General features: G+C 36.9%; 1 protein-coding gene, 1 long non-coding RNA gene and 1 pseudogene across 2 annotated transcripts; 2 read left to right on the top strand and 1 right to left on the bottom strand.

Moving 5' to 3' along the window:
* The first annotated feature begins 315 nt into the window (after positions 1–315).
* LOC144630292 (prolyl 4-hydroxylase subunit alpha-2-like) lies at positions 316–11470 on the top strand. Its single transcript, XM_078488621.1, has 12 exons — positions 316–979; positions 4140–4480; positions 4770–4821; positions 5628–5839; positions 6867–7037; positions 7607–7677; positions 8198–8297; positions 8673–8726; positions 8875–8940; positions 9528–9596; positions 10629–10725; positions 11246–11470. Exons 1-12 carry the CDS (start codon positions 640–642, stop codon positions 11314–11316), a joined length of 1644 nt encoding a protein of 547 aa, XP_078344747.1. The 5' UTR covers positions 316–639; the 3' UTR covers positions 11317–11470.
* Positions 11471–12120: 650 nt separating this feature from the next.
* On the top strand, positions 12121–12808 carry LOC144629609 (uncharacterized; annotated as a pseudogene).
* A 4873-nt stretch (positions 12809–17681) lies between these two features.
* Positions 17682–18992, bottom strand: LOC144629919 (uncharacterized). The gene is made up of 2 exons (XR_013566433.1): positions 18749–18992; positions 17682–17923 (listed from the first exon to the last, which is right to left on the bottom strand). It is a non-coding gene; the product is annotated as an uncharacterized LOC144629919 (long non-coding RNA).
* Positions 18993–27782: the final 8790 nt, after the last annotated feature.

Raw genomic sequence — 27782 nt, 5'->3', positions numbered from 1 at the left:
CTTCACTGACAAGTTGACACTCTGTCCAGGCCCTTTTCGTAAGGCCGCGTGTCACACACCGCACGACCTCACACAAAAAAGTCAAACACGATAGCTTTTTAGAAAGCGGTACCTCATTTCGCATTCGTTCAACAAATATCATGCTATCAAAAGCATGGCTTTGCAGTTCAAACGCCAGGAATTACTAAACTTGTAGTCAAAAGATGAGACATGAAAACTAGCACGAACCGATTGCATAACTGGTACTAATTTTGTCACACCTCACACAACGACTCTTTAATAATTTACAAAGCGGCGTTGAAATAACAACGGGTACCTTTGACTTTAAAGAATGCGTTACCCTCCATTCTAAAAACTAATTCGCTTTGAAACGTAAATTTGCATGTTAAACTTTGTTTTTGAAAGGAAAAGGAAAAACATATTGCCATTAAATGGAACTTAATGGGTTTCGTGTTGGACAAGATACAGATTTGTCATTATCTGATTATTACTCGCCACCTCTTGATAGCTAAGAGCATGCGTGGTTTCCGGCGTCGCGAAATAAACAAATGGCTATTCACGACCGCGACCAGGCCTGAATAGAACTGAAGTTTAGATCTCCGTAAAGTTATTCAAACACTGCTCCGCTTTGGTCGCGCAATGGCAGCGAGGATCTTGCTCTTAAACGTTCTCGCTTATTTCATATTAACAACTACATTTGTAGACTCGGAGGTCTTCACCGCGCTGTCCCATGTCGAACGGTTGATCAATATCGAAATGGAACTGTCCGATGCGCTCGAAGATTACATCGTTGAAGAGGAATTGCGGTTAAAGAAATTGCGATCTTTCTCCGAGGAAGTAAAGAAGGCGATGAGCCGTGCTAATTTTAACAGGGATGAATATATTGGACATCCAGTCAACACTTATCAAATGATCAAGCGACTTGTGAAGGAATGGACGCAACACGTGAAATCCATTGAAAAGGAAGGCGACGCTGAAGGTAACAATTTGACAAAAAACATTGTAAGTTAAGTAAACTATTTAAAGGCAAAAAAGCCACGTCAAGTAACCTTAAAAGGGGAGAATGGCAATTTAATGTTACCGACAGAAATCGATGCAGCGATTGGAAATACAGTCCGAAAGAAAAATAAAACATTGAAATAGTAAACCCGTAAATCATAACAATGTGTAAACCGTGAGAAATGTCGCTGGGTAAACGGGTCATTTGAATGTCGTACTTGTATATATCGCTGTCCCTAAAAAGTTATCAAAATATAAAAAGTATTGGTAAAAAAATCAAAAGAAAAGGGTTTATTTTAAATCGGCGCATTCGGTACCCAAAGGAACACATTTCGTGATTGCTGTTCTAAAGTCCGGGTTTGACGGACGAGGTGATTTGACAGGTTATCTATTTCCGGTCGGACGTAACACTGGAAATTTTGTAATATTTTGTTAACGTTGCAAAACGTCAGATAAAAATCGCTCGGATCTGACACGCAATTTGTTTGTGTAAATTGTTGCCACTTTCTTTTACCTTTACTCCGCGTAGCCGTTGTGTGTTTTTACTTCGCATTGTTTATATCCCTTCCAAAATTCATAAAGTCCATCGATGCGATAAAAAAAGTAATATTTTCCATTAGTACAAAACGTTTTTAATAACAAGGTGAGAGCTTCAATCGAACAGCTAACAAAAACAAACAAATTATTCCCTATAACTTTTATTAAATTTGGGTGAAAAAACTGTTTTCTTAATCTGCAGGCTTTACGTTACGTTGACTTTTCAAATGCAAACTTAAATGTTACCAATTTGACACATTTTTTTAATTGATTTCGTCCATTATCTCCTAATTGTAATAAATTTGCGAACTTATTATCGACCTATAATTATAATTAAATCTGCCTAAAATTGCCGATGTTTGTAATGAAAAGCTCTCAATCAGAATTATTTTAAGTGCTTTTTTTAACACCCGCGAAAGACGCTTTGGCCGAGACCATCACGCTATGTCACGAATAAAAATTATTACAAATTATAACAAGAAGTTTTTAATAAAATATAAGTAGCAATATTTTTATTTGCTGTTTATCTTCTAGAACTTGTTTACAAATGGAACGTAGGAAAAGGTTTTCAGATTTCACCGAAAACAAATTTTACTGCGGATCTTGAATTAGAGACTAGCTGGATATACAACCTTAACTTTTACTTAGGTCGAAAAAAAAAACGACAAAAACCAAAAATGGAACGTCTTTACCTATGTTAGGTAAAAAGTTGTCAAAACCGTGAATCAGTGAAAACCGCGAAAGTATTACCATAGTTTTTTTAATTTAAACAAAAAAAGTTTTTTTCCTTTTTGCCCTAGTGCGATTAGACAAAAGGTCCAAAAGTCTATTTATAATAAAACAGGATAAGATCACCTTTAAGAGCGCACACGATTTTTTATGCTGGCGTCACTGTAACTGACACCAATTTTCGGTTTTTTTTTTTCAATTTTGTCGTTAGCAATCCATCTTAATTTTCCTCAGTCATAACCGTCCCTGTTTATGTTAAGTTTAGTATTACATTTCGTTATTTTTTCTTCCTGAAAAAAAAAAAAGAAAGTGATTTTGTACTGATCACAATAATGTCATATCGTTACATCTAACACGGCGAGTGTTTCAATAGAGGAGCTAAGAAAAACAAACAAATTATTTCTATTTATTCATATATTGGAGGACAAATTATTTCTTTAGTAATTAAAGGGACTATGTCACGGAGATTTCGCAGATTTTTGGTCAAAACTGTTCTGAAATTAGTGAAAGGCAACTTAACTCATAAAAAACAATATCTTTGAACATCTAAAGGAAGATATAACCTTAGTTTGTGGATAGAAATCGCGCGAAACAATTTGAAAACGTTTGCCTGACGTTTTCAAATTGCAATCCGTTTCCATCCGCGCCATCCACAGCCAATAATGCTAGATAACAGTTTCAGTGCTCTAATATAGCAATTTTTAATAAAAATGGACTATTATTTCTAGGTTTCATGCGACAGAAATATCAATTTTGGTTGTTCAAAAATCTGGCAAAATCCGTGACATAGTCCCTTTAAGCTTCACCGTAACTAAATACAAAGGAGACCTGTAAACTGAATGTCACATATTTGCCAAATTTCTGTAAAATGGATTTTGTACACAATGTTTTCTTTGGCATAGTAAGATTATTTAGGAAGCGTGAGGTTTAAGATGGCATATTTATAATAATCAAGTTCGCGGTCCATGAACAATCGCAAAGAGAAAAAACAATCTCCGGTCTCATTGGCCCTGAAGAAAACTGCTAAGAGACCTTTGCAACGAAAAGCTAATGCGAGACAAAGAGTCTTAACTGAAATGGATAGCGAAATGCTTACAAGGCAGGGCTGCATTTAGGAAGGTTGTCTATGGCGACGCTAAGACTTGAAATAATCACTTAGCAATTATCAGAAATCTTTAATTTGTTATTATCGTAAAAAGATAACCGGAACATACAATAATTTATTAGAAGGGTCTACATGTGGATGTTATTTGACAACTGAAAGAATTATTTTAATTAATACCCACTACGTTGTTTTATGAAGAAGAAAACGATTAGCTCTTCGTATGTGTTATTTTTTTTGGCCCCAAGTAAAGATTTCCTATATTCTCGTAATATTTTATCAAAGCTTTAGCGAGCGATTGCGGGCCCGAACCGTCAACTTCGTTGCGCTCTCGACTCGTTTTCATCAAACTTTCATCAAAACTCAGGGAAACAGGGATGGCGCCGTGGTGAGAGCACTAACCTCCCACCAATGTGGCCTGGGGTTGAATCCAGGACCCAAACGACGTCGTATAAAATTATGGGTCGAGTTTGTTAATGGTTCTCGTCCTTGCTTCGAGGTTTTTCTCCGGATTTCCTGGTTTTCCCTCCCTCCACAAAAACCAACTCTTTCAAATTCCATTTCGATCTAGACTAAGCCATGCAAGCTTAACTTTAATCTTTAAACACAACCGTGTTTAGAAAGGCTATTTTTATTCATTTATACTTGACCTATCCAAATTTTCGTTTTAGTCGTTTCATGGGAAGATGATACGAATTCTCATGTATTCTTATTTTGAGTTGCATTGATATCTTAAATGTAATCTTGTCCATGTCATTGTGACAAATTACAGGTCTACTTTTTGACCGACTTGAAAACTATCGCAAATACTTCCCGGGGCAGGATGACCTTGAAGGGGCTATGGCCGCCATTAAGCGACTTCAAGAAGTCTATAACCTGAAACCGTTCGACTTTACGGGCGGTAAATACGGTATTCGAACAGACTCAGGATCCCTGATGACTGCTATGGACGCGTTCAAGTTTGGCCGCGGAGCGTTTGTGTCCGAGGACATGGAAAGCACTCGGCAGTGGATGGCCGAGTCACTGAGACTGTTGGATATGGAGCCTAGTGACCAAAAAGAGATGCCGAATCGGTTTTCAGTGCTGGATCACTTAGCTTGGTCTTCCTATCAGGTAGCTATGGTAACTGAAGACTGTTTGACAACTGGCCTTGAAAAAATGAATTCGAATAGCACATTCAAAAATACTTCCGTTAAACGACACATTACAGGGCTATATTCGATAGCCAAGCTTTTGAAAATTCTTTATGCCGCTGGAGGGTATTACATTCGGGAGGAAGGGGTTAGGGATGGGGGTATATTGTTTTTTACGTGTCAAGACAGCTGCATGAGACGGCTAATAACTGATAACAGAACGCTTTATTTACTTTTCTTTCGATGTATTTATCTTATTTTTCACACAGCTTGGCGATGTAGGAAGTGCAATTAATTACACTATTGAAGCCCTTAAAGTAGGTAAGCGTATTAGGATGTGTTTTTTCTTGTGTATGACTGTGTTTGCTTCGAGCTTAAAACCATAGTGTTTCAAAAAATTATAACAAAGGGCAAATAAAGTGATGCGGTGATCTTCCATTGCATATACCCCTCTCACTGTCGACCACTGAGAAGCCGTTGTCGCGATAGGCTGTTTTCTTTTCCTTGCCTCGCTGAGTTTTCCTTGCCTTGCTGAGTTGGACTTGAAGGGTTCCGGTGTTGTTGTAAAAAACCAATGTAACGAGCTTTAACTTCAAGGAGCTAGACCTGTCTGTTATGCACTTCGTTGGCGATACATCCAATTCCATGACATTCGTGCTTAAGTCCTGGAGCTTTTCTAGGCTTCCTTTCCATTTAAAACGAGATTTTTATGTATTTTATTATTTATGTATGATTGTATGTAGTGTTTTAAAAATCTGATGTTTAAGCCGTGTGGAAATAAAGATAACCTTACCTTACTTTACCTTTTCTCTTAACGTAGTCCACATTTTACTCGAGAACAGTTAAATCAGAGCTAACCTTGTTTTACGCCGCTCGATTCACCATTGCCTTACCAAAATTGCTTTAAGTAGTAATAAGTAGTAATTAAGGTGTAATGAAAGGATCCCTCCAAATCAAGCTGGATATTTTGAACACGGGCATTGAACCACCTAGACAAAAAATAGGAATTCCAACCGCATTACACGCAGTAATCCAACCAATTGCAGACAACACTTTTAACTGAAGCGTACTACTGTTGCCTTAAATTTAAGCTTTTTGTTGACTCTTTGTTACATTTTATATTTCAGTGCCAAATCATGAACGATCCATGGTGAATCTTGGCAACTTTAGGGAATTACAAAAGGTGACTGAAGAAGAGAAATCAAAAGAACCAGAAAACAAGGAGCGAAGATTCACTTATCTGGCGAGAAAACTTCCTCAATCGATGCTGAAGAATTTTGACTGGTTCGAGGAGAGACGTATTTTTAAGAAACTATGTCGAGGAGATCCGATGCCACATGTAAGTCAATAATGGAGGGAGGGGGATGGACCACTACTTTGTGAAAGGGCTATGACTTTTAAAGTTAGTGTCACTGTCTTGACTGATATTAGAAAAAAAACTCTGATCTGAAAGTGTGGCGAAACTTTAAACGGCAAATTGAGGAAAATTATACTATTTCGGTTTTTCCTTAGCTATATTTATATTGCTTTTATTTCTATAGTATGACTGTGTTTATCTCTCCCAGGAAAATTATTGATGGCTTAGCTAGTTTAGCAATCTAGCTCTCCCACTCATCCCCCTATATTAGCTCATTCTTTCCATTGACAACTGAACAACAAAAGTTTCACATTGACAACAACAGTAGTTGCCTCAAACTTTGAAACTTTTGAATGTTGCATATTTGTACACATTATAAAGAGTTTCAGTATGTTAGATTAATTGTGGAGTAGATAAGTGTCCCCAGTAAGCTAACATAGCTAAATACATTGACAAAAATAAAGCTTTCCACATGTCTGATGAGATAGAAAAACGTGCAAATTCGCGTTTTTCATGTTGCCATTTTATTAGTATTCAGCACGTGCAGTAGCTTTCTACTTCTACCCATACAACCTTCCGGTCTTGTCGCGTGCACTTTCGTGCATTTTACCGACAAATTTTCTCGAAAAAACTGTATGTTAAAGATTGAAGCGCAGCCAGGATGAGACATAATAAAAACAATAAAAAATGTTAGCTGGCTTAAAATATTAAAAATAATGAGCTTTCGGCTGTCGCTCTACAGCCTTCGACGGATAAAAAATTGAATACCTATTCGTATTCAATTTTTTATCCGTCGAAGGCTGTAGAGCGACAGCCGAAAGCTCATTATTTTTAATATTTTTAGCCAGTGAACGTTTTTTATTGTTTTTATTGTAATAGACTATCTCCGCAAGCGACCATGCAGAGAGACCTGGCATTTTAGGTGGTCGCGTATAAGGGGGGTTCGACTGTTTACTATACACTTGCGTTAAAACGTAAAGACTTACGTTTTATGTCTTCTTTACATCAGGCGCCTCAAAGCCCCGAGAGACTCAGATGCTACTACAAGACCGACCATCCCCTGTGTACCATTAAACGGTGTCCTATTGAGGTGGTCTTCACAAACCCAGACATCATGATACTGCACAATATAATGAGCGATGCTGAAATCGATAAAATTATTAAAATATCAAAACCTTTGGTAAGGGCACTCCTCTACTTTATATAACTACTGTCCTTCGTCTTCTCCTCAGTTCGCTTTCCTACTATATACTGTAAAATATAACTGGTAAAATCAATGTCTCCTTACGGTTAGTTCTCATATAATCGCCCCGATCGTTTCTATCGCATGCAAATACTGAGACGATCGTCGTAGGCGATCGAAGCGATTAGAAGCGATCGTTGGTTTTCATATGATTGTCCCGATCGCCTGGTATGAGCGAAGACCTACTAAAAAACAATCATTTTAGTCCTAGATCCAACACAATGGGGCCTTTAATAAAAGAGCAAAACTCGTGGCCTCCTATCTTCTCGGTTATTGCAGTTTTACGGCGAAGAAGGGAAAGAGAAGCTAGAAAGATAGAACACGGGCGATCCGAGCGATCGTGATCTGCCCCAATCGCCGCAGACGTGGGTAATCGTCTGTGTAATGTTCTCATATACTCGCCCCGATCGCAAGAAAAGTTTTTGAAGTGACAGAGGCGATAGAAACCATCGGGACGATTATATGAGAACCAACTTTTAATACTCATGCTTCAATTTTATTCTCAGCTTAACAGAGCAACTGTTCACAACCCAATTACAGGAAAGTTGGAATATGCACAATACAGAATAAGCAAAAAGTACGTAAGTACAAGTAATTGTATAACATACACATTTTGTGAACACTTTTAACAAGTAGGTGGCTTAAGCCGACATGCCGGGAACGCCTCCCTTTCTGTAAATTGAATTTACCTCGCGATTCAGAATAAAGCTATCGGCCAGTCATTTCACGTTGTGTTGGGATGCATGACTGCGAAATGTACCCATTGAAAATGCATATACCGCGCGTGCAGAGCTACAGTACTGCTTATTAAATCTGTTCTAAGGCGTTTATGTTTTGTTCAGTTACCCTCGCCTCAGTCGTTTGCTAAACCCCTTTTGTTAACTTAGTTAACCTATGGTTGCATGTCCTTTTTATAAAAAGCTACTTTCTGTATCATAAAAACAGTAAAAAGAAAGATTGCTTGGAATTTGAAGAAAAAAACACGCATGCAGCTATACATTAGGTTACTTCGAGAAAATATAATGTATCGTGATTGACGTTTATTATTATTATTATTATTATTATTATTATAATTATTTATTTATTTATTTTCAAAGTTGCTGGTTAAACCGTGGCCACGATGAGCTCATCGATCGCGTTAATGCAAGAATGTCAGCGTTGACGGGACTAAATTTACAAACGGCCGAGGATTTCCAGGTCTTTAGATGTCTTCCTTCCCTTGTTTAATTACTGTATAAGTGTTCCATTTTTTGTTTTGTCTTATCGTTTAAAAAACCGCCTTTGATAGTGCAAACTGATCTATATAGGATGTTACCCTAAGAACTTAACTCTTCAGTTGACAATCTAGGAAAGCAGTTTTTTGGATTTGTACGAAGTGTTGACTGATATTTATTTTTCGTTGGATCTGTACCTCCAATTGCAGTAAACTGTAAAATATACTTATAATTATCTGGCAGATGATTTGATTGTCTAAAAAGCTTATCTTCTTCTTCTTCTTCTCGGTTTTCCATAGTGTTTGTAAATGTTTCTGAGGCCTCGTTTTCTAAGTCTTTTTTTAACATTTTTTGTCAGGTTCAAAATTATGGATTGGCAGGGCACTACGATCCCCACTTTGACTTTTCAAGGGTAAGAAAATGTTTCTTTGAAATCTGGTTGATAGCTTTGTTTTTGCTGAGGCTGTTGTTAATGCTGCTGTTTCTGCTACTGTTCTAGTTGTTGTTGTTTTTGTCATTTTTCTTCTCCTTAAACCAATCTTACTATGTTTACCCTCCAGGATCTTCAGAATTCGACACTCGGTCAACTTGGAACTGGAAACAGGATAGCAACAGTTCTTCTCTACGTATGTGACTTACCTGGCTTTGTGTCTCACGTTTACAATTTTAGCTTTTGAAATTCATTTAAGACCACAAAAGCAGCATTTTCATGTAAAGCCAGAGAACCCGATTTTGTTTGCGTCTATCTCGCGGCATATGAAATTTATTTCTCATTAGCATAACCCACTGACCGTCTATTAGGTAATTGCGCAATCTGATTTGCTACAGTAACACAGGTGCCGTATTTTGATCGATAGACGCCTCTCGGTCAGTGATCGATCAGGGGTTGTGCTAAAACAATTAGACGGCTCGCTCTCGGTTCTTTTCAACTTTGATAGTTGCCTTGGGGCTTCTCGCCAACTATCAGCCAATATAAACCTCGAGCCTACCGACCAATTGTTAATTAGCAACGCAGTGTAGGTCACGTAGGCAAAATTGTAATCAGTTTTTAGCAGACACCTATTGTGGACTATTGTAAATCCGTGAATGTAATTGGATCTCTCGTCGTTAACGTGACTAAGCAACTTCTTCGATATTTTGACTGGTTTAACAATTTTTTAAAATAGGTTTACCTCTGGAACTTCCTTTACCGAATTCCACTTTTACTTTACAGTTTACAGATGTAGAGGCCGGTGGGGCTACTGTGTTCCCGTATGTAGGGGCAAGGGTGAAGCCTAAAAAGGTAATAGTCCCGTCGGGGACTCATTGTCCCATGCTCGTGTTATTGTTGAAAAATTCATCTTCATTATTTATCACCGAGCTTAGAATTTACCATCTTTATTATTTACTACACACTTGATATTTACTATACACTTGATGATTTCGAGTTCGATTCCCGTCGGGGACTCAGAATTTTTCTTTGTCCCATGCTCGTGTCATTGTTGAAATATTCATCTTCATTATCTATCACCGAGCTTAAAATTTACCATCTTTATTATTTACTGCACACTTGACGATTTCGACAAAAGGGATGATTGCTGATCCTAGCAGTATGCAGGACGCGTGTCACATATCAACCTAGTAAATAGCCCAACTCACCACGAGTCTCTCATAGCTCAGTTGGTTAGAGCGCCCAACCGGTATCTGGGAGGCCATGGGTTCGATTCCCGTCGGGTACTCAGAATTTTTCTTTGTCCCTTGCTCGTGTCATTGTTGAAAAATTCATCTTCATTAACTAGGAACCTTTGATTATTTCTGAATGTGAACCACTGGTTGATAATGCAACACTAAACAAGATCGGCATGGAGATTCTCCACACTTTTGATTATAAATTTCCAATTTCCTTGCTTGAAATTTAATGGTTCTTAGTGGAGATTTTTTCTTTTTCCTTTAAGGCTACCTACATGTTCAAGTTTACTGTTAAGACCTAAAGAGTTATAGTGAATAGGGACATTTTGCCTTCAATTTTTGAGCCGTGAAACTCCACCCAATTTGCTCAAATACCGGCCCCAGTTTTCGCGCTTCTTGACCATGCCAGTCTGCGAAACGAGTAAAAGGTGAGGTCGAAATCCCGTCTGCGAGCAACTTTACGTGTACTTATTGCGTGACAGGTTTCGGAGCACTCGTGAGTGTCACGCTATTATTGGAATCGAAAACTCCTTAAGAGCCTTAACCAAGTACCGCAGTTATCACCGACTGGGGCAGCGAAATGTCAGGTTGGTACTCAGTACGAAGTGAGTAAAAAAATGAAATTAAAAAATTGTCCTTTTTTCAGGGTGATGCCGTATTCTGGCACAATCTGCTGCGTTCAGGTGAAGGTGATTTCAGAACACGTCACGCCGGATGTCCTGTGCTAAAAGGCTGGAAATGGGGTAAGGTGCTATACTCATTAGACCAAGGTGAACATCTAAATTCTCAGCTTTGCTTTTCTTGCATTTTAGGGTATTAATTATTTTTTATAGAAAATAGTGTATTTTTTTGTTTGAGTTTAGATATGATTCAGTACATTGGCAGGAAAGAAGCTTATTTGCATGCAATGTGGAAAATTTTAATTGAAATGAGGGAAAATGTAAAATATGAACTGAAGAAAGCTAAGTCATTAAAGATAACATTTTTGTCACTTCTAGGGGAGTGGAGTTCTATTGCTGGTCTAAAGAAAACTGTGTTAAACAATACAGCGAAACGACAATAGCGGGTACTAGTCAAGCAGCCATAAGTAGCAAATGAAATACTAGACCAATCTTAACTGTCGTATCTTGATAGTATGTTGGAACATGATTAATTGAATAAAAACAATGCACGGCAAAGAAAACCGCTATTCACTATTCACAAGCACGAATTGCAGACCTATGTTTTTAGCCTTGATACCGTTACGTTTCCATTCCTTTTCAGTTTCCAACAAGTGGATCCACGAATATGGAAACGAATTTAAAAGACCTTGTTCACTATCACCGGAAGTGTAAACTCTGAAGCGTCACTGGATAGATCGAACGGCATTTGTCAGATTAACAGAACGGAAACATTCCTTTTTAACTTTCAGAAATTTTTATTTTTTTAAATTTATTTCTGCTGGTCAGGTTTAAAGAAAAGAAACATTAAGCGTAGACTTGGCTTCATGAAACTGAAGTGTTTTCGTAATAAGTAACAATGTTCTTAACTTAGTGATAAGATAGGCATCGCTTATAAGGAACAGTTCTATGTAAGCTTCTATTACTAATAACATGAAATGTAACCCGGCAATAGAGTACGGAGTAAGAAGAGTTGTACTTAATAATGTCTATTTAATGTCCAGTGTTTTGGTATAGTTCTCAATCGATAGTCTCTTCCACAATCTTAGATTGTAAGGTAAGGGGAAATGTTTTGTCGTGGAACGTGTGAAATAAACTCGAGAGCGACAAAAATGCTGAGGAACAAGTGAAGTGCAGTGTACATTTTTGCATAGTATGCCACTTCTACTTAGTTTTCCAATCTGCAAATATGAACCAGTCTCTTAATTTGCAGAATAGTTTTTGTTGCTGTCACGCCGTGAACGGTTTGATTATAGAATTCAGTCAGAGGGTGATCAGTGTTCCCCCTCAAGAGGACCAAATAAATAAGATAATACAATTGACTAATAAAATAACAAACAAACAACAAACAACGACGTCGAATTAACCAATACAGTTGGAAAAATTGAGGAATGTTTGGCTGATCTTGAGAAGTGGATGTCTCTTAACAAACTAAAACTGAATAAGGATAAAACGGAACTTCTTTACCTATACTCGTAACACAACCCGAAGCGGTCTCTACCTCCAATCCGTTTTGGCCAAGACATAATTCAACCATCTCAATTTGCGAGAAACATCGGTGTCATATTTGACAGTACCATGGCTATGCTTCCGCATATCAGTTCTATTTGTAAATCAGCCTCTTATCCATCATCTGCACAACATCTCCCGGATAAGGAAATTCTTATCCACGAAAACCACCGAGATCCTGGTCTATGCTTTTGTGTCTTCCAAACTCGACCACTGTAACTCTCTTTTGTATAATGTACCGAAGAGTGCTTTAAAAAAGCTCCAGTCTGTTCAGAACGCCGCTGCCCGACTTATCACCTGTTCCCGAAAGTACGACCACATCACTCCAATACTGAAAGAACTACACTGGCTTCCTGTTTCAGAACGCATTAAATTCAAGATTCTGTTACTTACCTTTAAGGCTCTTCATCAACAATCTCCTGTCTACATTTAAGATTTGTTAACTTACTACCAACCTTCTAGAACCCTCCGATCAACACACTTGTTACTTCTTAACTTCACCAATTTCCATCTAAAGTCGTATGGTTATCGAGCTTTTGTTGTTTCCGCACCCGAACTCTGGAACAGTCTGCCTCTTTTTATCCGTTCATGTGACAATTTAAGTTCTATTAAATCTAAACTCAAAACTTATCTTTTTACAAAAACTTATTATTCTTAGCGATTTTTACTTTTTTAAGTCGTGAATGCAATGAACGACTTATAGCGGGCAGGAATCAATTAAATTTGTGTAAACTCCCTTGGTAACCTGGCAATTTTATATAAAGTTTCAATAAAGTTTAAAATGGCGGATGAACGTGGTCAAAGAGCTCTCCCAAGTTGTAATGCGAACTTTTGGATACATGTACATCAGTAGAATACGAACATTTTTTTCTGGAAGGAATTTTCTAGCCAGGCCAGTGCTCGAATCAACACTTACACACAACGCAACGGAAAGGACGGTCGAGGGAGCAGCAAGGAGCTTACACGCCGATCAATAGCTTATTTCGAAAGACCTTGGATATCAAATTATCTTTCATTGAAATGCGATCATATAGTCGGTAAGTAATAATTTAGGCTGTATTTTCCACTACAGATTGGTCTCAATCAGCAAGATAAAAGAGATGCGTTTCGAAACAATTAAAGATATAAGCAATATATAGTTGTTGGCTTGCTTAGTCATTTTGCACTTTCGTCAAGGTTTTGTTCTAGTAATATTTTATATTTGTTGTCTCACTTTCGTTAACGAAGTTCGCAATTTCCCCTGACATTCGTAGCTTATTAGGTAGTTATGTGAATGATAAATTTGCTTTGCTTTTCTAGGCAGAATACATTTGTAAACACAGTTTCTTGACACAGTATTACTATTATAGATCAGTCCCTAAAATAATTTTTTTCTTCGTACACATGGTCTTGCATAAAAGGGGAAATATTAGTTCAACGTGTGGTAATTGTAGTTCTCCATTGGTGTATCATTGCACTCGTGAATTATTTTTGTAAGCATCCACTGAGTGCTATGGCATCTAGACATTCAAAGAAAGAAGATAAACTTTATAATTTAAAGGTTGAGAGTACTTTAAACCTTAAGGGAAAGTTAATTTAATATGACAAGGGGGGGGATGAAGATATTGAGGGGGGCTCCTAAAATTTTTAGACACCTGAAGGGGGAGTTGTGAAAAAATTGTTGGGCTAGGGGGGGGGGGGGGGGGGGCTCCGAAAATTTGTATACTTCGAAACCAACACATGACATCATCAGACAGATCGGATGGTTTCCAACTTAACAGTTTAATGACCTGTGCAACTCAGCTATATCACATGGTTTACAGATAACAAATGTAGTCTCAGTAATTATTACACTCTTGTTCATCCCAAAAATGCTTTAGAAAATTTCAAAAATTAGAAATGCCCAACCTTTTTATAATAAAACCACATTGTTTCAACAAGATTTCAAAATCTGCTAACAGGAACTATAAAAACGACTACGCTGTAACAAGAAATTTTACTGTTTGTTTCACACTGGTTGTCAGATCGATTGTACAAACTTGCTACTTTGCAGCTTTAATAAATCTATCAATCAAGTATTGGTAGTTGGGTCATGGATGAGCCGCTACCATAAAAACTATGTGTGAAGCATCGGAGTAGAGGTATGCACTCTGCGACAATAAAGCAATAAAGACTCAAGAACTCAACAGGGATCTGATCACAACTGGATCTCAAGTCTGTCATAGTATAAACCATTGAAGACAATGACGGTAAACGCTCTTGATACAGTCTAGCGATCTTTTATCATGGGAGCAAAGGAATTGAAGGAGGAGGGGGAGGGCTATGAAATTTTTTCGACTACCAAAGGGGGGCCTCCTAAAAAATTGAACCGCTAGCGAGGGGGGCTGCTAAAGTTTCAAGTTTCAATATCTTCTTCCCCTGTCCCCTTGTATGAACTTCCTCTAAGGTTACTATTGTTAGTGGCTATTAATTTTAACATTTTTTTCTGAGTAAGATTTAGCGACTATTTAATTTAGCGATATTCCAAAAACTTAAAAAATAGTTACAGTATATCGTGTCAACCAGTTTTTAATGAGCATATAGCTAAGATGGAAATAAATGTTCAGTAAATGAAGAAACTTTCCTGATATTACATGAACATTTGTATTAACTGAAAGAACAAAGTTACCGGTATTCATTTGTTAATAAATTTTTCTACTTGACTATGTTAAAGTGTGTGCTCATTTAGGCCAAGGTGGAAAGGAGGGACCAAGAAGGTACTTGATTTTCAAGAGTGATAAATTTGTTCAAGACAAATTTTAAATTTACAAATACTAAATTTAGCGATTTTCGCCCAACTCACTAAAATCCCCAAAATGTTATAGCCACTAAAAACCTTAAAGTAGTTTTCTGTACATGTCCAGGGTTGTAGCTAGCCGTTTGCAATTTGGCCCCTTTTATTGATAATAAAGATAAATAAAAAAATTGCTTACACTTGATGGTTTGCATTGTCCTACAAGTTATTTTAACAAGGCACATGGTATTTTGAATTCATTTATAGATTTACCAAACAATATCCTGCAATACAACACATCACTGAACTCTGTATGAGGCTAGTCTGTCAGAAGGTGTTTTCAACAAGTTTCAACTATCACTTACGTTTACAAAAATTGTAATTTCTCAGCAAACATTTAAAATATTGGCTTATTCTGGCTGACAGTTTTAAATACCACATTCACGACTTTGCTCATAGAGCCTTTGATTATTACTTTTAATGCACATTTTTAATTGTTAAGATTCACACAGTTTATTTTAGCGAATTTTTATGTATCGATTTTATTATATTGTGATTTTAGTAATCTTAATTTTTTTAAAACATTATTGTAAAGCGCTTAGAACAGGCCTGGATAGGCGCTATATAAATATTTATTTATTATTATTTTTTATTATAACATTTCCTACTAGACCGTTTTGTCATAATGGTATCTTGTCGAGTGAGTGAAGATACATTGATGAGAGGTTAAGAGTATTTTTCATCAGTGGATAAGTTGCGAAGATATTTTGTTGTCCTCAGTGAAACTTGTTAGGCCGAGGGAAGACCGAAATATTTCGAGAAGCTTAAATATGCTTCTCTCTATTACAGTCAGGGAGAAATAGGTGCGGGGACCAAAATTAATGGTAAGTTCGATGGAACGGTACAGGTCTGAGTGCTTACCAGGGTCGTTGTTTTGTGCTCTTGTAAAGGCTGCTTTGTGAATACCAAAAAACAGGTCCAGTTTTGGAACCATTCCTATCCCAAGCTGGACTGGCCCCATCGATCTGAACACGAAAACCGGTTTCTTTCGAGACCAGCTGGGCTGTTTTAGCTAATTTAACACAGGACGGGTCCAAAATGCGTCTGGTCCGAGCCGCTTTTGTGTCTTCAGCGACTTTATCAAGTAAGTCTGAGAGAGCTTATGGTTTGTTAACGGCAGCTAATCTTTAATTCTCTGTATTGTTGTGAGAAGAAAAAAGAGATCGGTCACTTCTGACCAAAAAGGTTGACAGATAACAATCAATTCTCGAGAAAATTTTACAGATTAAATTAAATAACTACATCAAAGAGCTCTTCGAGCCACGACTGAATTTTTTTGCCAAGTTTAAAAGTTTAGTTTTCATTCCTTGAAAATTTATGAGCAGCAGGTGATTCAAACATTCCTTTGATGCACATGATAACAGATAAACGGCGGAATGTCAATAGACCTTTTCAGCTAGTTGGTCACGTGGTTTGAAGTGGGTAAACATAACATTCAAGATGGCGGATTCGTTTGTTGTGTTCAAGTCGCACTGGCCAAAACAATTGAAAAACGTCCCTAAAGTATCTTCAGTTACTATTGCAAAGCAACCTAACAGGCTGTGGAGAAAAGGAGACTGCGGAAAAAAGGGATATAAATGCTATACAGAAAATTACATACACAATGTTTTTGTAAAAGAAGACAATCATGGATCGTGTTTCGTAAAGGTCTGCTGTTTCCGGAGCCAAAAGAAAAGCCGAGATTCCCTCTCAATAAATTTTAAATTGAAAAGTGACAAGAGAACAAGAGAAGAGGAACTGTTACAGAAGCAAAATGTTCTTAATTTTGTTAAGCTGAGTAAGTTCTTACAACCACGCGCGCTAGACAAGAGAATAGACGATGATACAAGATACTCTGTCTCAGTTGTGCAATGTGTTTTTACTACTACAGTGTTTGTTATGTTAGCCTAGCTATTAAAGGGCCCACCCATACTCTATTAATGGAGAAGATATTATGAGTGGTGCTTTCAATTGTATATCTTATCCAAAAATTAAGTTACTTGCTTGAATCTACCTTGCTAACTAGTAACTGCCTTGTATTTCATGCCTGGAATAATAAACTGGCTACAGAAAAACCTGTTTATGTTATGTGGTCTATTCATCTGTAATGCTAACTTTTACAATCATTTGGTGGTGAAATTTTTTTTAATTTGTATACTCTCTTGTCGTAGGAGTGAAGGGCACTTCAGACATGTTTTGGGCCTTTTGTATTTGCTGAACCACTGGTGTTTTTTTAAGGATCAAGTACATTCCAGTAAATAAAACCTGCACTAGTGTTCCTCACGAATGGCATAAACGAAGAGGGGATAGCATTAACCCAGAGCCAGCCATGAAATCTGTATTAAGAAAAGCTTCATTTGACATGGTTGACAACAACAATAACAACCATTTTATTTTGCCAAAATAAACAGAAATAATTATAGCATAAAATAAATTAACTAAAATAGGCAAAAAAACTACCCAGAATAGAAATACACAAACAACAACAATAGTTTTGTTCCTCAAAAGACGGAACAATGAAGCAAATTTTTACTTGGAAAAATATTCTCAAAGTGGAAATGTTACACACAGATGGTTCCTGAACAGCTGTAACACTCATCAGTTAAAATGGGATTCATGAGGTTTGAAAGTAAGCATCAAACTGTCCAGACTTGATTGATGGTACCCAATGAACTTATTGGTAGTACTAGTCGGGTATTAAAAATAAAGAAATGTCTCACTTTCTTATGACCTCCTTTGCATTAAACTAGGGGGTTTTTTTCAGGAAGGGAGGGACGTTCAGTTGAATTTCAACTTTCTTTACTCCTCTTCAATATCAAAGCCTTAATCTGCCACGATACTGTCACCAGCATTAAGCTTGGATACTTCTTTATCTCCTGAAAGTACCTCAAGAAATCCACTCCTTGTGAGAATGTGTTTATCAGATTTATCAGGGTTTGTACAGGACCTGGAAGACAACTGGTCCTGGAATGTTTTGAAAATCTGTTAAACTCAAGTAACAACTGAATTCTTAGAACTTGATCATAAGAAATGTATGGAAGACAGTAAGGAGAAATAATATTGAGATCTTGGGAGTGAAAGGGTTAATGTGAATTTTAGAGTCCTGGACAGATCAATCTGAGTCCTGGAAAAGTCCTAGAAAATTGTTTGTGAAAAAGGTTATGAACCCTGTGAATCTGTGTTCAGCTGTAAACAAACATAATACCTCCCTTTAAATCAACTCCCACAAGAGATTTCAAAGTATTCAGTGATGGATTTCTAATTTGATTAAAGTATACAAGTGAAATGGGCACTGGATTTTTATTTTAGTGCAATCTATGATTATAATATTATAATACCGGTACAAAGAAAACACTTTTAGAAAATCTGTGCTCGCAGATTTTCTTGAATAGCTCTCGAAAAGCAGTTAGATCGAATTAGCCTTCACCCTCTGAAGCCGTTTCAGTTAGCTTTACGTCAAGGACAGTATTTAGCTCTTCTATCTGTTTTTTCTTCTCTGGAAGCGACCGCTCAGGAGCTATTTTCGTCCAGCTGCAAACTGATGGGCAAGCGAAGTGGTTTCAGTCCTCTTGAACTTGTGTCAAAGCACACAAAATTCTCTTGTTGGAAATGCTCCAAACAAACTTTGGTATAAGCTAATACCTTGAAATCGTTCTTAGGATCTCTTCTTATTCTTGAAATCCATACATTAAAGCGACAATGTAACAAGCTTGAGTAAATGAATGTTTCAAGTTCATCAATAATGTTGCCGTAAATTGTAGGCAAAGCGTAGTTGGGATCGCATTTTAGCGATTAAATTTCTCTTACCTTGACGAGTTTTTTATCGCTGGGAAAACTAGGGAAAGATATCTCTTCGTTAGTAGAGATAGTAAAGCAGTTATACACACGGGAGTATAAATACTCCGTATCGAAATCCACTCACAATACTTCACTTCGAGGAAACCCGTGTTTGTTTACCCATTTCAGACCACGTGATCAATGTATGACGTATCAAGCTGAAAAGGTCTATTACATTGATATAAGATATTTTCGTCTCACGTGACTAAGTGCGCATAAGTAGCGCAGTCGGGTAGGCATCTGACTGCTGCCTCGTCCCCAGGCGTCCTCGTCCTTGGTCGTGCACGGTTCGCTTGGTGTTGTGGGACTGACGTGCACGGTTCGCTTGGCGTTCTGGGCCTGATGCGGACGGGGAAGCGGACGCCTGGCAGATCCTGTTCAGTTTCTTGGCAAAAATGTTCGGTTTCTCGTCAAAAGGCGTTTTAGCGCTTTTAACAAGTTTAACGGTCAAGAAATCAACACTGGGAGCTACGTGGAAGTTAGTACTGTCAACATGGGGATTTTGACGGCCTTTCGGATCGTTTTCGTTGCTCTATCGAGCCGATTCTTTTCAGCGTTCACTGAGGCTGGTTTCAGCAAAGCGGGGGTCCCCTTGCTTTAATCTAATGTTGGCGGGAAATCTAGCTCAAAATCAGCGATTTATCCGGAGAAATGGTATGAAATCTGAGCAGAAGATTGAACAGAGAAAATCCCACTTTGATTGCGAGAAGATCGTCAATGGCGGAGGGTAAAGAATCTCTGCCGTCGTTAGAAAATTAAATTTCTTTATAAGCTTCGAACTGAGGGTAAGTTTCGCTTCAATCGATGCCAGAGCTGGTTTGTTTCGTTTCTGAGCAGTGCTTAGCTTCCTTACATTTCGGTATACTTTTATTTGTACCTCTTGGCCGTTAAACTTCAGCTATAAAGTCTATAAGCAGCGCTCCAGAGAGAGCCGTTCAAGTGCTAACAAGTGTTTTATCAAATTAATGTTGTCCAATGTAGGAGATCTTATGAGAACATGACACATAAACAATTATAATGTGTGCTGATATTTTATTCTAGCTAGGTTAACCTCATAATTTACCTTTCTTGACAGAAAGTACAATTATTGAAATTTCAACTTTGCGTAGTTCTGTTTATTTCAGCACTTAATGTGTTAGTGACCAGAGGAGGCAGATCCTACTCAAAATTTCTTTTTACTGATTCAAGTGTTAATATCGAAATTACTCTCCGCTGATTAATTTGTGTGTTTCTCGTCACTGTACTGCTTGATAATGCATTGATACTGTAAGGAGAAATAAGGTTTTGGTCACTCTTTTGGAGGATTTAAGCAGGATAAGACTTTGACAAACTTGTAACAAAAAAATATAGTTTTTTCTAGTTGTAGTGTCACAGGGAGTGTTTTTTAGTAGGTGTTTTAGAGAATGTGTGGCAAAACTTTATTCCTAAGGGTAACAAAACACTGGACTATGACAGACAGCAAAACTTAAATCATTTTTGCCGGCCCAAGAGTTTATGGCTGAGATAGTGTAGGAAAATAAATTGAGATGCCAGGCAATTTTACATCAAAGGGTTTGTTACTGACTCTTAAATGCATTTCATGTGAACATGGCAACTCCTGGCTAACCATATTCAATTTGATTAAAATAAATAAACCGGCAAACCTGGAGTTGCCACTTTTTCCCCAGTCTGCTAATAGCCCACTGCCTCTAGCAGTCTTGGAAAACAATTAAAACACTTTAAATGTTGAATGTATGCTTTGCCTACCCTGCTGCTTTATACCCATGACAACAGCTGTTGTAAGAGAAAAAGATACCCTTTACATTTTTAAAAATATTTTTAGTAGTAATTTTGCAAAACCATTCAGACATTTCCCTTCAATTTGCAAAAGTTATCTAGCCAGGAGGGTTTTACCTGCATGGCCTTAACCTACTGTGAATTTAAATAAGTTGTGCATGAGATAATCTGAGGATTACTGTTTGTACGACAATTTCCTTGGTGGTGCCCTTCATCTGATTATGATCTAGACATAATAGTTAGCCTTCTCCTGAAAATTAACTTGATTGATTTTCTAAAGTGATTTACTACCCTCTTCAACCCTCCATGTACAGTTCACCCCAGCTCCTTTTGTAATTAGTTAATATCAAGTCAGTGGGAGCATAAGAAAGGCCTTAAGACACCAAATTTGCAAGCACAAAGTAAACATTTCTTTTCAGTGGCTAAAAAAGTAAAGAATTTTACAAATACATGTACTATTTTAAATTTGTAAAGAATTACAGGAGAGTGATAAAAATTTAAGAGGGGTTTGTTACTAGAGTTATTTAGAATAGAATGATGGTGGGCCTTGGATGTCCAAAGATGCTAGCCTTGCATATTAATACATAAATATTTATGAGAAAAATTATCTTTCCATTTTTACAAAGCAAGATTTCAAGATGATCTTAAATCATATACCGCACATGAACCATTCTAAAAACTTCATGAAAACAGTGTCACATTCATCAGAAATGCTCTCTGCACCTGCCCCCAAATTAAAAGCCTGCATGGCATGGCATAGGGTACATTCCAAACAATTTAGTTGCCTCAGTTGCATTCACAGCATAAATGGCAGACTCACTGCCACAATGCTTAACAAAAAAAATGTGTATTTATCCTTAATAAATTGTGGTTTAATGGGAAAAAAGTCACCTACTGGCAATCAATAAAAAAAATTGCATTGAAAAAAATTACAGTTATCATATCAAACATTTTTAATGTAATTTTTATTTTCAATTAATAAAACAACTATCAAAGGTTGTGCTTGATTACTGATAAGCAGATAATTAACATTTTATTGAAGTAAACCAGAGATAGTAGAAATGACATCCCAAAGACAGATGAATTGTTATTTGTATCGATGGATTCATACTGTTGTTGCATTATCTTTGTCGCGTCTGGCTTAAATGAGCGTCCATGGAATAACTAAAAGGCAACTAACTCTCGGGCTCTACGAAAAAAATTCTACACAAAACAATAATGGAAAGGATAACTAATTTTCTTGTCATTTACACTCGGATTTACAAGACAACTTCGATAAACGGAAATGAGTACCTGTCTCTCTTGGAGTTCGGAAAATGTCATTAGACATTTCAACGTCTCTTTGCCGTAAAGGATTTAAAGCTTTTTTAACTTCACAGAGTGCCTCGTATGCTCCTCCTGGCTCTTCTCAAGCTGAGCTGGGACATGAAGCGTGCGAAAATGGTGGTGAAGTCCGTCGTCTTAATAAGAATATTTTTCATAAAAGATGTGTCCAAGGCGCTCTGTGCTGTAAAAATGCTAAATAGACGGCTCTTTTGCTGTTTTTAATACACATTTCAGGGTTGATGACATTTTGGTCCGCCATATTGAATGCGAGATCTGCCAGGCGCTCCGCGGCTCGCTCCCTAACCATCAATCCCCGCGCTCCCTGTTTTCCCGCCTTACCGCCTCAACGTCCGGCCAATCGGCGCCTGGGGACGAGGCAGCATCTGACTGCGGATCGAGAGGTCGCGAGTTCGAATCCCAGAGGAGAGAGTTTTTTTCTTTTTTCCTTTTTTTTTTTCTTTTTTTAACCCATAGCACTAAAATGGTTTGTTTATTATATCGCTCCGTAGGTATGCATTGCAGAATAATTTACATGTAGGCTGTTAAGTAATAACGCTGTAAAAAAAATATAATAGACTGATTCAGGTACAAATGTAATATTGTGCTGTTTCATCTGAAAAGCTTTTCCTTTTCTTGGGAACAAGCAGCCACGCACTCGATTTTAGCCAACGCTCTGGTTTCTAGATAGATCCATCGCTTATGAAGCTTATGTGAAACCCGATTTAGTTTTCGAATGCTCTTACCTTCGATACATGTACTACGCTAGCTCGAAAGATAGACACGAAAGTCATCGATCGATTAATGCAGATTACTGGCTCTCAATGTTCACTTTTTTGGCGGTCGATTACTTAATTCTTCACGTAATTGTCAGCCATATTTTGTTTCTTTGCTTCTGGTTTTTCTTGTAAACCCCTTTAAATTTAAAAGACCGCCTTTATACGGCCGCTTTTATACGGCCGCCTTTATACGGCCGCCTTGCTACACTATTTCTACAAGTATATCTGCTGGTCAGCGGAGTTGCAATGAGAAGTTTACAGATAATGGACCAACCGAAAACCGACCAACCATGACTACCCACAATACTCCTGAATAAATTCAGTCGTAAAAACATATATAGTTTTTGGCAATTTAAAGCCCTTAATTGAGATTGTTCTTAGAAAACATTTTCCGGAACTCAGATCTAACAAACACAAGGTTTTAGCGTCGAACGGAAACATAACAATACATTTAGCCTAATAAACAGTAAAATAAGTTTTTATTAAATAAATGCAAATGCAGGAAGATTAAAACTCAGATCTCACCATTCCTATAAATACAATGAAGTAGAAATTTAATTATTCATTTTCGTTCAACGCTCTAGTTCTTAGCTCGAACTGCTTTTCGTTACACGGCATTGCATACGTTTATTTTCATTAGGTTCCGATCATTTGGTGAAACACTGTCGAAGAAATTCCTTGGAGAAAAAAGATGACATGGAAACTGTGTTTTGTTTTATCTAGATATTCGTGATGTTTCGATAATTTATTTGTGCACTAGAAAGGGAAATGTATGAATTTCCTCAGACTGCGAGACTACTGTCTGCCCAGATTTAAATATGGGAAAAAACATCTGGAATACAGCAACTCAAGTGCAAGATAATAAAATATTTCCTCAATTTCTCAATTTATATTGCTACCTAACATGATTACTTCATTTGATAAGATAAAACAGAATTACTTTCGTGTAACTGAATAAAAATTTTCCTTCAGAACATATCAAGGAAACTAGCAATTCTTGAAATTAACAAGACATATGTTTTATATGCGGAACTTCGCAACGTATTAAGGCGTCCATTAGTTTAATGGTCTTGATGAATTGAAACGTTTTTATCAGAAGTGCTGGTTTAGAAAAAAGATAGGCTTTATTTGAATGAACGTGATATAGAGATTTTCACCTGAGTGTCCGAAGGTAGTTCAAATTTGATTTGGTCTTGCATTGCTATACTTAAAAAAAACTCGCGCCACTTTCTTAACCTATCAGAGGTAAAACCAAAACCAATCGTGACTCGCTTACTTGCGTTTTCCCGCGTTTTGTGCCGGCTACATACATTTGCTTCGAGTTTTAATTGTCCGGTTGCTTTGGCTTTGGTTTTACGACACTTAATCGAAAATTGCTCTGTTTTTAAAAGAGTTGTACTCAAAATAACAAATAGTAGTACAAGACATATGTACACAACAAAAATATGTCAAATTGCATGCTGAAAGATATCAGCATGAAACAATGTTGTGGTTTATGCTTCCGTTACACTTAGTATAAAATACCATAATTAATATTATTCACGACATAGTCGGCAAGTTTAAAATAATCAAATATTCCGATATAAAGCCAAGACATTTCTAAACTTAGAACAATTATCAGTAACTTCCTGGGATAAGAAAATTATTGAAAATAATTGATTTCAAATAGTTCGAAAACATTTACATTTTAGTTCATTGTGACATCAATTGGGTTGCTATGGGAAAATACAGTTTTAAAACAGATCGGCTGTTGTCTTCCGCCGTGCATAAGTCGTGTTTTTCAAATAATTGTAATGAACCTCGCCTATCAAGGATAAACAAGGCAATTTTCTCAAATCTTTCAAGTTCTTTGAATTTGAATTTGAAGGTAGGCCGACATTTTTGCCCGAAGTGATTTTTACAGACATTTTAAGTGCAGACCCGTCAATTGTCTAGCATATATGTCTGCTGTTGCAGTACATAAGATCCTTTTATTGATGTTTCAAGCAGAGCTTCTTGTGATTTTGCGTATAAGAAAGGTGAGTGACTCAAATATTTATTAAAGGGAGTCGACTTTTAGTGCTTTCCTTCAGTATTGTATTCTTTGCTGGTTCGTGACTACTAATGTAATGTGAAAATGTAGATAATGACAGTTTTTCGATGCAGCTCAAAGATAAAACGAGCTAGGAAGGGAGATGCCCTGCTGCTTTTTCTAAAATTGCAACTTGGACTTCTGCTAAGCACAACTAAAATCATCTTCAAAGTTAAGTAAAAAATGCCGTAGTAACATAGATACACTCTTTAAATCAACAAGTACTAAGAGCAAATTTAATGCCAATAAGCCAATTTCTTTGGCCACAAAAGCACGATGTACCAAAATTTCGATCTTTCTATGGCGTTGTTCACAGGAGAAACAAAAAGCGATAATTACCTTCAAAAACAAAGGTAGAAAAGTTGTTTGGGTTTTTTATGTGCAACGTTATAAAAGGAGGCTTTCTAAAGACTTTGTTTTTCGTAAACTAAGGCCAATCTATTTATATGTTTATATTTCGTCGTGACAAAGGAGTTTAAGCACGCTGAGAGTTTTGAAAATCACCTGTTACCTAAGAATATTGTTCCGTTTCATATTCGGTAAAACTTATTTACTAACGTCGGTTTTTAGTTTGGATGTATTGGTCACGAAATACAGATTTTCTTAAACCATAATTAATGAAACAATATTTACTACTGGAAATAAACCGAAAACGAGGAAAATACAAACAAAGTCGCAATTTTTCTGAAACATTTGCCTAAAAATATCAAAATCCTGAAGACATAACAAACATAACATGAAGGGCTATAAAAATGTTAGCGTTCTTCGAAAAACTGTCACAACAACCACAATTAAGAAGAGTGTCCAAAATTGTAATTGTTAAGAAAGTTATAATTGGTGAGAATTTTTCTACGACACACACATGTTTTCATTACGGATTTCTTCTGTTTTAAAATAGCTCTGCTGATCAAAACATAAATATTTTCCCTAATTAATGATTATAATGAAGTAAGTTGTAAAACCTTATGTTTTTGTTTTACGCTTTTAAAAGCCTATCAAGATACTTTTCTGATCCAGATATTTAACCACTATAACATTATTTGCTCTACCCGGGTATATGGTTTATTTTTCCAATCCTTTACTTTTGTTTAAAATCGTGTTCAATGACAGTTTATATTAAAACTGAAAAAAGATACTGCAGACATCCTAAAAACATTGCGTTTCATATTGCAGCTCATGTTAATGATTTTCAATTGCAAAGAAGCGTCTAATGGTCTAACACCAAATTAGCATAAGATGCTTAAAATAAAGCTTATCAAGCTTATAAGTTTGGTTCAAACCCAGGGTGCACGAAAACTTGTGCACGAGCGAGAGGAAAAACATCACTAGGTCTTGAATATTTTTTGTAGGCGAAACTAGATCTACAGGGTAGCATTTGCCTCCAAACTCTAATCATTGTGGGAAAAAACTGTACACGAAACATTTCCTAATTAAGATATTTTTAGCAACAACAATTTTCTGGTGCCCTTTGAAATAGGTTTTGAATTTCTAAGACTACGTGTAGCCGGCACGAAACGCGGGAAAACGCAAGAAAGTGAGTCACGATTGCTTTTGGTTCTGAATGTGATAGGTTTATTTTTTATGTTCAAAATTCTCTTAACCGAAGTTTTCCAAATGAAAATTCTTCCATAAGTTAACCTTCCTTGTCAGAAAATGAATTGTTGTACCAAAAGATTGGAACTTCGATACTTTCTCCACCAAAAAAAAATCGCTGCAGTGAATTTGAATAGATAAAAGTGTATTTAGAGATTATGAATAATTCTCGAAATACACAGCGTCATCTTACTAGCTTATTGGACATATAGTTCGACAATGCAGAGACGTTGCTTTTGCATTTTCGGATAAGTACCGTGGAACCCCATTTATCCGCCCACCCAATCGTATTAACGGGTGGCCAGATTAACGGAGTTCTTCAATAAGAAATAGGCTGATTGAACTTTTTTCCGCGGTCGTGTTCCAGTGTTATTTGGGTGATATTTTTTTAGTTCGTTAGCCGCTGTTTCAATTAGGCAACAGAAGACAGACGTTTTGCCACATGTAGAAACAGTTGCGTTTCACGCTATTTTAGAAGAATAAGAATAAGAATTATAAGTTTAATTATCTTATCCCAAACTCAAACAAGTCCATTAATGTTGCTATTAGTGTAACAGCGGAAATGCTAGTATATGCCATTTAGCCCAAGAAAGCTACTGCACCATATTTTCATCATGCTATAATGCTTATTATGCTACACTACAGGGTGGTTGCAGAATTCGATTGTGGTAAAAACCTGTTATCAATCAAATCTAAGTACAAGATGATTCTAACTTTAACGTCTGTGGACGAAACCCTAGTGTGTGACCATTCAAATTTAAGCTATTGAGCAGAACTTTCTTGTGGTACTGTTTATTATTCTTTATAAGGTGGTTCTAACTTTTAACTCTGTAGAAGAAACCCTAGTGTGACCATTCAAATGAAAGCTATTGAGCAGTACTTTCATGTGATGATGCTGTACAAGGTGTTTTGAACTTTCGATTTTGTGGATTAAAATTATGATGTGCGATCATTAAAGTAAAAGCTATTGAACAGCTTGTTTTTAAATGTATTGTTAAACGATGTTCTGGAAAACAGCGCTGTCACCTTTTGTAATTTATATGCCAACGATTGGCTGTTGCAACAAATTCGGTAATTTTGCTTAACGGTTTAGAAATTTAAATAACAGAAACATTGCTTGAAAAGAGATGTCTTCCCTATGGAATATTAAAACACAAGCAAAACACAAACGAGTTTTTGCTTTTGCTTCAAATTCTCCCTGAAATAAAGAACGATTAAGTCATTATTTGTCTCGCCATTGTGTTTGGCTTCAGTAGTTCTGAAAGATTAAACATCCTTCGAAGGCGACGCCGTTGGAAAACAAAATATGTAATAAGAGGTACGTTTTAGTAGCTACGGTACGTGTGTTTAACCGTCTTGGATACATCTGCAAAGCAGCGACAACGTGAAATAAGTACCCTGGAGCCCTTAACGGGTGGCCATATTAACAGAGTTCTTGAATAAGAAAACGGCTGATTGATAC

Source organism: Oculina patagonica, chromosome 11, assembly GCF_052425735.1.
Source record: "Oculina patagonica isolate OP01 chromosome 11, crgOcupat, whole genome shotgun sequence".
In the NCBI taxonomy this organism is placed as follows: domain Eukaryota; kingdom Metazoa; phylum Cnidaria; class Anthozoa; order Scleractinia; family Oculinidae; genus Oculina; species Oculina patagonica.
This window is presented reverse-complemented; position numbering and strand designations above follow the sequence as displayed.

What these genes read in the sequence shown, in the direction of transcription:
- LOC144630292 (XM_078488621.1), top strand. Translation starts at nt 640, where the DNA reads ATGGCAGCGAGGATCTTGCTCTTAAACGTTCTCGCTTATTTCATATTA. An exon ending in TATTGAAGCCCTTAAAGTAG is followed by an intron (nt 4,822 to 5,627) that starts GTAAGCGTATTA and finishes TTTATATTTCAG; the next exon opens with TGCCAAATCATGAACGATCC. An exon ending in GAGGAGATCCGATGCCACAT is followed by an intron (nt 5,840 to 6,866) that starts GTAAGTCAATAA and finishes TCTTTACATCAG; the next exon opens with GCGCCTCAAAGCCCCGAGAG.